Consider the following 12,011-nt stretch of genomic DNA (forward strand, 5'->3'; position numbering starts at 1 on the left):
GAAAGGCAGCTAACTGTGACTCTCTCCTTACTCTGTCTGGTGAGGGTAACATCTGTGTGCCTCACTATGGAATCACCAAGGACCAGGAAATTTGGTTGTGTGGCGGTTTGCCTTAAGGGCTTAGCAATGGTGGTGCTGAATACAGTGGTAGTATGTATAGCTGTGGGTGATGTTTTAACGGAGTGTTTATGCAATTGGTGAGGACCCTTTCTTTGTACAGGAGGTCTTAGTGTTTTAGGAAGGTTATCTGTAAATGCATCAGCATAAGTAGTTTTATGTGTAGGGTCTTTATCCTGTGCTGTAGGCATGGTGCAGGTGTCACTGATCACCTTTATAGGATTAGCTTTGGTTATATGAGAGAGTTCGACTCCAGCGTTTAAGTGTACACTATCAACACATACACTATCTGGTTTATTAAGAATAACTGGGTTGGCATTGTACATGAGGCGATTGCTACAGTGCCTCAGAATAACCATCTCGACCAGACTGGCCACGGATAGTCTGGAAGTGCATTCCATGACCTCTGATCTGCTAGGGATGAGGGAGGAAAACTTAAATATTGAGCAAGTCAATAAGACAAGCAACTTTTTTTTTTTTAAATCTGTTTAGACAGTAATGGCACAAGAATGCAGACCACAGACCAGAAAAACGACAATTGGGAATAACTCACAATAAGCCTCCACCAGCAATTCTCAGCTCAGAAGGGTAAAGGCTACTCACCTCCCAGAAGAGTGTAGACCACAAACTTTTCTTAATATAGAACTGGTTTGTTTAAACCAGAATGAAGACCCTTTCAGAATAACGGACACAATAAGCCTTCAACCAGCAGTTCCCAACTTAGAAAGGTGTAGGCAATCTTCTCCTGCCACACGAGTTTACAACACAAACCTTCCTAATGTAAAATAAGCAATTTGGAGCCCAAGTGCTTAAATCAGAACAAGGAGACTTAGAATAACAGCAACAGTATGCCTTCACCAGCAATTCCCAGATCAGAAGGGCAGAGGCTACTCTCTCCTCCTACAACAGTGTACTATATTTCCCATAAACTATCCATATTTGGATAGTCTACCTTCATTGGCCGTGGACTCAATTTCCATAATTTTCTCAGGTTACTCTTGCTTAAGGATTTCCTTCATCTAGGATCTAGGGGCATCTTGTTTATTAGCCTGTCATCTGTCAATCACTGCCAGACCATACAGCCAGTCCCATTACCCAACTAGTTTTCCTTATCCTGCCAGAAGTTTATAGCAGTTGCAGAAATCAAGGGATGGTGTGGTTGCATTCTAGGTGGAGCAGTTCATTCTGTATGCACTTAACTGCCTCTTGTTTATCTTATCCACCAGTATCGGATGTAGAATGCTGTATTGGGGGTGCCCCTTGTTCTGGCAAGCAGTATCTCATTGGCAGTTCTCTGTCCATGTGAAGCTACAACTTTGAGATGCCCAAGCCCTTCCAGAAAGTTTCTTTGGGGGGATATGCATTGCCAAGATGCACATTGCTCCTTCATTCGCAGGAAGGAAGATGCTAAGAGTGAATTCTGCTTTCCCATCTCCCCTTGCCAGTTTCTTCAGTGTGTAGACATCTGATATTGGGTAGACTGGATTATAATTGGGACTGGAACCCTGTCTGCCATGGAGCTAACTTTTAGTACCCTAAGGACAAAATTTGCCATCCATCGTTCTTGGGGTAAGACATTCGGCATGTGTTTTTAGGATGATGCAGTACTAGTCAGCCATTACTCTGTCAAAATCCATGTAATTTTTATTGAAATGATTGCCTTGTGGCAGACTGGCACTTTGAATTTAGTTTGATTGCCATGCCCCATATCAATAGTGAGTAAAGTGGCCTTTTTCTTCAGACTTTATGATCTTGTTACCATTGATATACCCAAGTACTAACATAATCTAGTACAACTTTTGACTGTCTTCTTAATTAGAACCCTTATTGCTTTTGTACTTTTCAGTATATCTATGTGTGACCTTAAATTTCAGTCTAACCGTTGCATTAATGGTACTATATTAGTGGATGCATAAGTTGCATTTTGATATGCAAAAGAAAAATGTTTAACCCCATTGATTTATTATTAAGACTTGTGACCTTAATGGCTTTTTTGAATGTCCTACAATGACGGCCCTGATTAAAGTCTCAGCTATGTAGAATTATTTGTAAGGACTCTAATAGGAAAAGAGATGATGAAACAGATAACACATTCTTGTGCCTATATATGTAATGTAAATTGTGAGGAAAGAAGATCATTTGTAAGGATTGCTGCAGCTGCCATAGCGTACAGTGTTTTAACAGTTCTGATAAAAGTGTTGAATGCTCTAGTAGGCCAACACCACTGCATCAAATCAAAAGCTTCCTTAAAATTGATAATTTTGGATCTGGGGTAAACACTGACACAACAACCTCGACTATAAATTAAGTCTCTAATATGATTGATACTTAAGCTACCTAGGACAAACCCTGAATGTTTAGGGAGAGGAAGGGGAAGGTACGATGACCCTCCACCTCTGGACCAGTAATCAAGAAGCCTCAATCCTCATCACTGGCACCAGTGGGGGGACATTCACTGGGAGAATAACTTGCACACACAGTATGTCCAGATGCAGGTCTCTGCATCAAACACAATTTCCCTTAAGAGCACACAAGAAACACAGTCAGACTGAGGGCTGGTTCCTCTGTCTTTCTCCAGAGTTGAGTCCTTAGCCAGGGCTTCAAGCCAGGTCCTCCAACATTCCTCTCTGTCCAACCAGTGCTTCATGATTCTGCCCAAGTAGCTCACACACGCAGACACACACTTTACTAGCTATGCCTTCTTTTGCCCATACTATAAGGTAGATATTACTGCCAGCAGAACCACTCGCCAGCTACTTTAAGGCCCTTACAAGGGTACCCAATATACTTAATAGAGCAAGGCAGATGATGTGGTGAATGGTCCTTGTTTTCAGAATACAGAATGCTCAGTCCCACTAAGAGACTTCTCAAAATAACATCTAAAATCTTACTTCTAGGATAGCTTGCAGAATGACATCACTTCTGGTCATCTGATTTCTAGTTCTCATGCAAACCTCCCATTGCTGGAAGCTGGCAGGATTTAGCACCTATATGTAAAAGTACACATACAAGAGCTTTTGCTGAGATCTGTGGCAGGTGATGGAAGTCGTAAAATAATTTCATACCTCCATGCTTCCAGAGTAGTAATTAGTTCACCCCAAAGACAATACAGAAAGCTTCCTGGTACAAACTTTGTCTCTGGCTGCACTGAAACCTGTGAGATAGCATTGTTATGGCCTAGCCCATAAAGTGATTTAATTTCAGCTATATTTTAAAGTTTGCTGGACTGAGGTTAACCTTCCAGTTTCCTCTGCCAAAACATATACATTTAAAGTTACAATATTACATGTACATTTCTTTTCTCTCCAGTAGGGCACACTGCAGATACATTTGAAATACAAGCACTTTACATATACCCTTTTCAACGCCAGCATCTGTACAAATCAGTTTGATATACAGATTACATGTTTGTGTCTTTCGGCTTTTCCCGGTTACATACAGTTCTAATAAATTTGTAACCAGCATCTTGTATAAATCCATTTGATATTCACAAATGACATATATAACTATTTACAAAATTCCATTTAGCTGTGTTGGCAGTACTTCCTATTGTCACAGAAGGCATTAGCATCTGCACATGAACTATAATGACTTTAGCATTTATCTTGTCATCCACACTGACAGGAGAGCTGGACCTTGAATTAGTTGTATTTTGAGGTTCTTACTTGGTTTCTGCAGTCCCATGATTGCTGATCTTGTGGATGAGGGATAAAATTTTCCTTCTGCTTTACTGTAGTGATTTTTTCCATTGTTGTTAAACGGTGTCCCCACTTGAATGTTTTGGTAATTTGTAGCTTTGAAAAAATATATAAAAATGTTTGAGTGCAGTCTTGTCATAAAACAAGTGCTAAAATGCTGATAGGATCAGAATTTTAGTATGATTTTTGATGAACTCTGACATGATTAACTTGAAACAAATCTCAGTGAATACTGCACATACTGTTATCTTCTAAATCAACCCATTCTGCACCTAACCCTTTAAGAAGAGCATATGTTTCTGTATTTGTAGGTATGTATCTGAATGTAACTTTTGAAATGCTTTGTACTTTTGCAGTAGACCTTATTGTTACCTGTGTGAGATTTTTGGTATTGTTGATGTCATGTCATAGAATTTCATAGGTTCATAGGTTCATACTAGGCTATCTGCCCGAGGGCATTTACAAGCCTAGCCCATCGTTTTGTGGCTTACGCCACCCCTTTAGTATGGGGAACTATACCCATTATTTTGCTGTGCCTCTGTCGAGCAGTGACACTGAGGTAATCCCTGGGGTATATCTGCGATCTCCCATCCATTGGTCAAGATTTCTCTTGAACAAGGCCAGCGAGTGCTCTGCCTCACATGTACGGGATTTTGTTCCACAGCATAGGAGTCTTTGGGTGATGAATCTATCCCTCCAGCACGTCCTATTAATAGCCGTGTCGAGGTTTAAGTCTCCGCCCTTGTGGCTCTGATGGATCTAGATTTTTGAGGTGAAGCATATTCATCAAATCTGGGTTTGACATGGCCTTGTATGTTAGGCAAAGGTCACCTCTGAGCAAGCGATAAGCGACTGAATAGAGCTGGAGTTCTTTCAGTCGGACAGCATAGGACAGATTTTGAGACCCTTTATCCTTTTGGTGAGGAACTTTTGTGGCCTCTCCAGCTGCTGCAAGTGTCGGGTCAGATACATTCGAATGGGGCATTGTACTCCATCATTGGTCTGATGAGTGATGAGTAAAGGGAGACTATGACCTCCCTTGATCTAGATGAGAATCCCTTCATGATAAGGTGGGCAATGTAGAAGGTCTTCCTAACTACTTTAGCTACATGGGTGTCGAATGACAGACTACTATCAACCTGGGTCCCCAGGTCCCTGATAACTTCTTCTGTGCTCAGTGGATTGCCACCTATTTGGTAGTTAGGGGTAACCTTGTTTTTCCGAAGGGTATGACTATGCATTTTTGGCATTTAACTTTAGGCCGTGGCTCTGGCACCAGTTATCCGTTTCTGTGAGACCCTTCTGAAGGATATCTGTGTCAGATGTGTTTTCTACTATGGCAGTTTTCAGTCATCTGCAAACTTTGTCAGCCATAACCCTCCTGTGTTTGCTTGTACTTGGAAAAGTAGATGCCAAACAAGAGTGGGCCCAGGACTGAGCCCTGTGGGACACCACTTGTGACAGGCTTTGAGTCTGACATGGCGCCAGCAACTCTGACCCTGTGGGTTCTGTCACTCAGCCAGTTTGCAACCCATCTTGTGATGTATGGGTTAACATTTAAGCTGATGAGTTTTCAATGATACCAGTGGGGTATTGTATCGAAGGCCTTAGCCAGATCGAGGTAGGCTGTATGGACTGCCTTTCCCTCATCAATGGCTTTGGTGACTGTTTCAAAAAGTCAACCAAGTTTAAAGGCATGATCTGCCTTTGACAAAGCCAAACTGGGTTGGATCCAAAGTCTGCAAATTCCCTATGTCTTTATTTATGAGGTCCATTATGATCCTCTCCATGGCTTTGCAGATAAGGCTTGTCAAGCTAATGGGCGGTAATTTCAGGGTCGGTGGAGGCACCGCCTTTGTGAAGTGGGACCACAGTTGCAGTCGCCACTCCTGGAGTGCGTATCCAGAGGTAAGACTTTGATTAAACAGCTGTCCTAGCTGTGGGTTTAATTCCTCATTGAGTTATGGAGCACACAGCCGGGGACACCATCAGGTCCCATGGATGCTGTGTTTTGCTTTGGAGAGCAGTTTTCACTTGGGCTGGAGATGTTTGGGGGGCTGCAATCGTTTGATATAGATATCTCTCCTTTTGGGGGGGAGAAGTTTGCACTGAACCTATCAGCCAGTATGTTGGCAATGTCTGTAGGATCAGTAATCTTCACATCATTTTGAACTAGTTCTGAGCATATCTGGGAGTTTCCTCCTAGGTTTCTAACATAGCTAAAGAAGGCCTTATGATTGTCTTTTGAGTCTTTAGCTATTTTTCTCTCTCAATTTGCTTTGGATGATTTTATGAGAGCTCTTAGTTTTTTACTTATAGTGATCAAGGGTGTCTTACCTTTTAAGGATTTTGCTCTATCTTGTAGTAGCTTCCTCCTTTTGTTGTAGAGTTTGTTTATGTTTGTATTTGGGCAAGCAATAGGTGAATGTGCTTAGAATTTGGGCAAGCAACAGGTGAATGTGCACAGAAAAGTATTCCAGATACTTTTTGAAGCAAAATTCTTACAACTTAATACCACTGAGGGCAAAGTTCCTGTTTTATGGTGGCGAAAAATTGGCTGTAATTTGTATCCCTGCCCAACAATGAGTTTTTTGATGAACAACATTTATTAGTGTGGTATATAGATTGTGTTTATAATTAAATAGTTGCTTGGTCTGTATTTATTTGCCCCCCCCCCCCAACATGCACTTAACTGGATGCATTCCATTAATGAAGTACTGCAGCAAAAATGTTTTTTTAATATATGTTGTCTTTTTATTTTGCAGATACCTTCAGCCACCAGACTTGTGGGTGCAGTGCAGTCTGGAGTCCAGAGAGCTGTTAGCATTTTGTCTGAAAAAAATGAAAAGTTCACTGAGCAAGGTTGGTAATCCTTAGAACTGTTGATAGCATTGTACAGTTGCTTTTTGGAGTAGAACGGTTTAGGCAATCACTGCTGCTGATGAGCACTGGTGTGGTAGCTGGTATTGTAGTGAGAATGCATTAGGTTTTGAAATGCTTACTGGCAGAGATTGTCAGACATTATTCAAGTGTTTGCTACCTCTTCCTTGTCCTTTACTTTAACATTCCTTTGGTGGCTGCTTTCCCCAGTTCAGTAGTAGTAGATTGAAATTTGGCTTGTACAATGCTGAAGCTAATTATGTCACTGATGGGTAGAGTTATATTTTGTAGAATACTGGGTTATTACTACATTTCCTGTTTTTTTTTCCCTTTTTCTTCTTCTTTACTCATTCACCATGTAGCTAGTGGTGCATATGCAATAGCAGACAAGCATGTTATGTCATTTAGATCTTTTACCGTCTGCTTAACCAATTTATTGCCATTAGTGATTTGCTGACAGGGTGCACACACATTCCTTTGTTTTCTGTAATTCTGTTATTATTGAGTGAATTTGCTGAGAGTGGTTTTGGCACCTTAGGTCCATTTTTTTTTGTCTGTGGTAGTGGTTTATTTATTTTTAACACCTTCATTGAATTATCACTTAAGACACCGGAAAACATATGTTTATATAAAAGAAAGCAAACCATCTTAACATGTTGACAGTTACAAGCATACATCATATATGTGCTTATACACATGTGCTTTATACAGTCGTCATCCATCCAACATTACATAAATTGCTCAGTTCCTCTCTCCTGTTTTCTGTTAAACCTTACTCTGCCAAAACATTCTGCGTGTGTTATTTCCATTTTTACTATATAGTTTGATCCTAACCTTTCTACATATTCCACTTACAAATCTCTGTTACAGTATTCACTACTTAAAGTACAGGTGGTTTAGAACTGAATTTCCATTATATAATAATTGCCTTTTTGGTAGACACCAGAATTGAATTTAACAAGGCCTCACTTGTGTCTAAGCAGTTTAGGTACCGTATTCCAGCTCAAAAAATAATTCCTTAGTTACACACATTTGCTCACTCAATATTTCTGACGGGCTGCTCTGTAGGGAATTTTCAAAGTCTGCCAACTCATTATACTCCCAAAACACATGTTCCCAGTTACCTGTTTCTTCCCCATCACACCACCATTTGCCATCTACACAAGGACATTTTTTTTTTGGAGTCTGCTTGGGGTATAAAATACCTATATAAACACTCCAAGCAAAAATACTGACTCTTCTAGACTTACATATGCCCTCCCATTCTGACAATAGTTTGAGCAAAATCCCCATTGTGGAAGTGACAGGATGTTTACATGTACTTAATGCTCTAGGTCTGTGTAATGATACTTATGTGATGCTACAGCCTTTGTGCTCGGAGCTGTTTGTACAAGTAATAATGTGTTATTACTCTCTTACAAGTAAGAAAATGTTATGTAATTGAAAATGTTTATATCTCTGTTTTTATTAAGTACATTTTTTGTAACAGGCTAGTACATCAGAAATGGTAAAATGTTTGTTTTTAATTCTTGAGAGCTGTTTCAGTTTGTTAGCTTTTGATTTCAGCTGATTAGCCAGATGATTCTGTTCATATTTGATCGTTAACTCATGTATACGGATTTATCATTATGAAGATGTCTGATTGAGTTATTGTGTTTTCCCAGTAAATGTTTCCACGTGAACAGTTGTTCTTATGGAAGGGTAGGTTGTAATTTATGGGCATTGTAATTATTAGAATTCAGTTTTGCAATTAAGCAGTAACTGTATTGTATTAATGTTAATTTACCCTGTGTTAGAACAAGGATGATGGAGGTACAACAGAATTGGCCCCAGAAGCCTCCCCTGTCTTACAGTTTTATTTGTTTGTGTAACATGGTAGTGCACTGATCACAATGGGCCAGTTTTAGGTACAGCTTAGGTGAATACAGTTTACAAGCAGGGTAAAAAAATTTCATGCACACCGAACTTGGGCGGTATATAGTATGTGTAAATGCAAGGCAAAGCAAAGCCAGGTTTGTATACACTTCTTGGAGTAGAAGTGGAGGCAGATGGTATTGCAATGTCAAGAGCAGCTCCTTCTTATATTTTAGTGATATGACCTGTTTGAAAGCACTTGCACTGGAATTGATTGAGGAAGTGTACCATGAATTGTGGTATAAATTTGGATTAGGTGCTCGTTTAGATGAGTGGTAGGGAATCCCAGAGTTTTGGGGTTAGTACAGAAAAGATATAGTTGGTGTAATATAGTTTAGTTTTTGGGGCTTGAAGGGTGGGGTCTATATTAAAAGACCGAAGAGGTGTTTCATCGAACACCTCTTGGTGGATGCTCAAAACAGCGGTTTCTTTCCCTGGGAAAGAAATCGCTAGGCCATCCCCGTGTGTTTGCCTCTTTCATCACTGTAGTGTGATCTCGGAGTTGGTGTATTTAGTTAGGGGGGTGTGGGGGGCAAAGCCCCCCACGTTATGTTTGAAAGTGTGTGTGTTTGTGCTAGCGATTTCTTTCCCAGGGAAAGAAATCACTGTTCTGAAAGTTCATACTTTGGTGTGTGCTCTCTTGTGTCGACCAAGAGGTGTTCGATGAAACACCTCTTCGGTCTTTTAATATAGACCCAAAGGGTGGGCCCTGGTTTGACAGCGTTTTTGAAGTAGATGTATTTTTGTAGTGAGCTTTGCAGAAAGGGAAGGAAGTGATTCAATATGTAGCAAATTTAAATAGAAGTGAGACAAGAAAGAGTTGTGTTTTATTGGTAACCATCTAGCATGCTTTTGACTTGTTTATCCTTTGACTGGGTTAGTCCCACTAAGCCAGTAGCCTGTTTTCAGTGGAGATCTGAGGTGGTATTTATACTACAAAGGGAGATTTGTTAAGGGCTTTGGAGAATTTCCGCACCTCGTTTCAGTATGTGCAGTAGGATCTTTTTCATCCACTTGAGCTACCACCAACTCAGGAAAATGGGGCCTTGGTTTGATGTCTCATCCGAAGGATGCACACTCAGTGTGCAGTATCTTCTTATGCTGCACTGCAATGCCAACAATCAGTCTACCTGGTGTGGGATTAGAATCCACAGCCTTTTGCACCAAAGGCGACTGTGCTACCTGTTGTGCCTTAATACAGTAAAACAGTGCTCCTGAGTTGAGGTGTTTTGTGCATGATCGGCTACAATGTCTTCCACACATTTAGACACTGTTTTATTTGTAGTGGGATTTCATTCCACAGGTGGAGAATGCACTGTGTAATGAGCCTGTCTTTCCACTGTGTTTTATTTGCTGCTGAAAATTTTAAATCCCTGGTTCTGATTTTTGTGGGGCTATTTCATTTGTGGAGATGCATGAGATCCACAACTACCTGGTCCTTAAAGGCACAAAAGGCAAGGCATAGATCTCCACTTAGAAGCTTTAAGAAAACTGAGTGAAGTGATAGTGCTTTCACACTCTTTTCTGGTAGCTTAGGATTTTTACGACTGTGATCTTCTTAGCCAGGAACCACTGGAGTCTTTTTAGTTATTTGATATGCCTGAGGTGCATCCCAAAGGAGGCATTGTATTCCGTAATTGGCCAAGTTAATGCAGGTCAGTGATCTGGATGGTATTCCTTTGACAGCTAGTATTGCTGAAAAGGACTTTCTGAATACCATCATGACATGATAATCAGAGGGGAGGGCATTATCAAACCAAGTTCCAAGGTCTTTAACAACATTCACATTTTGGCATTAGGTGTTGCCTATGTTGTATGCTCAGAGAAATGGTTGATCTGAAGTAGGAGATTCATTTGTCTGCAACCTGTGGGTTATGGATCCGATATCGGATCCGAACCGGCATGGTTTACCAGCTATGGATCCGAGCTCTCAGCTCCTCCCCTCACCCATAATGCCCTGCTCTCCCTACATGACCTCAGATCTAGTTTGCCGCGCTGGTGACCAGATTAGTGTTCTCGAGCTCTTCAGCTAAGTGGTGTTTTCAAGTTTTATACTGATAAAATTTAAATTTTTTGTGAAAGTTGAGTGAAAGTTTAGGATCCTCTTTTGATAGTTATACTTGTTTAGTGATTTAATTTTATTTTTACTTAGTTTCCCTCCCCTCGCTGGTAGCGTAGTGTGTGTTTGGGCCTGTTGTGTGTGTTTAGTTACTTTTACTTTTTCTCCTTTAGTTTAAGTAACTTTTTAGCTTTTAGGATGTCAGAACAACCTAAAGCTGTTTTCTCTAAGTGCTCCGAGTGTGGCCATAAGCTTTCCCCTGCTGATGGCCACACTTGGTGCGTTCGATACCTTGGGGTTGAACACCTCACTTCTGGATGTTCCATTTGTGCAGGGTTCAACCCCAGGGCATTGAAGGAGCGGAGGTCTAAGCTTGTCCTGGCGGGACTTTTGCCCCTGGATTCGGCTCCGGCCTCCGCTCCTTCGGGGGGAGACGTTTCGACGGTTACCTCCTCTCCGGCTCCCCCTCCTCCTCCTGGGACTCAACCTCCCTGTAGTGGTTCGGAGGAGAGGGAAGCTAGAAAGAGGGACCGGAGGGAGAAGCACCATAAGCGGTGGGCCGAGACCTCTGTTTCGGCCCCGCCTGCCAAGCGGGCTTCTCCTCCGGCCTCCTTGTCTGCTGGTTCTCCCTCTCCTCGGCTCCGGTCACCCGTGTGCTTTTCACCGGGACCTGAGGAGGAGGAGACCCGATCTCCGTCGAGGCTATCCAGGAGGCACTCAAGGCCTACCTCTGTAGCCTCGTCGAGATCGACCTATAGCTTGTCAGACGCTGATCTGGACGGATGATGAGAAGGTTCATCCAGGCCCAGATGCAGATGGGAGTGCTCTTGCCTCCCGGGGAGCTCGACCTTTCTTTAAACCTATTGCTCCTTCTCCGACCCGCTACCGGGTTTGGAGCAGTTGAGCCGAGCAGCCGGGCGGGGTGGGTCGGCGCCAATAGTACTTGGTACTTTGGATCCGACCCTGCCCTCGAGTGCCGGATCCGACCTCGGAGCCTGGATCCGAGCCGGATCCGGGGATCAGTGCTCGCCGCCCGTCGGTGTCTGAGCGCACTGTCCCTTCGGATCAGAGTGCTTCGGCGCTGGTTCCGATCCACTCCTCTGATGCGAGGGGGAGCCGATTGTCGGATCCATTGGTCGAGGTCGGCTCCCCTTCGGCGTTTGATGTAGTGGAGAGGGCCCTGTTGAGGGTCTCCGGACCCCGGCACTTGCCCGGCTCCGTCCCGCGCTCCATCTGTACTGGGTCAGGCTTCCACCATCCGGCCCTTGGGACAGCCCGCTCCTTTGCCCCAAGCTGTGCCCTTGGAACAGGTCGCTGTTTGCGAGGAGTCCTCTGACAGCCCC

The 12,011-nt window shown here is 42.5% G+C and overlaps 1 protein-coding gene across 1 annotated transcript in view; it reads left to right on the plus strand.

Moving 5' to 3' along the window:
- The window catches only part of NMD3 (NMD3 ribosome export adaptor), a 761,058-nt gene that overhangs the window by 52,933 nt on the left and 696,114 nt on the right, over positions 1-12,011 (plus strand). The window contains exon 4 of the mRNA XM_044069978.1: positions 6,581-6,677. Within this exon, the coding sequence (XP_043925913.1) occupies positions 6,581-6,677 (97 nt within the window). The remainder of the gene's footprint in view (positions 1-6,580; positions 6,678-12,011) is intronic.

The sequence above is a fragment of the Protopterus annectens genome, chromosome 4.part1 (assembly GCF_019279795.1).
Source record: "Protopterus annectens isolate FY-2018-M chromosome 4.part1, PAN1.0, whole genome shotgun sequence".
Lineage (NCBI taxonomy): Eukaryota > Metazoa > Chordata > Ceratodontiformes > Protopteridae > Protopterus > Protopterus annectens.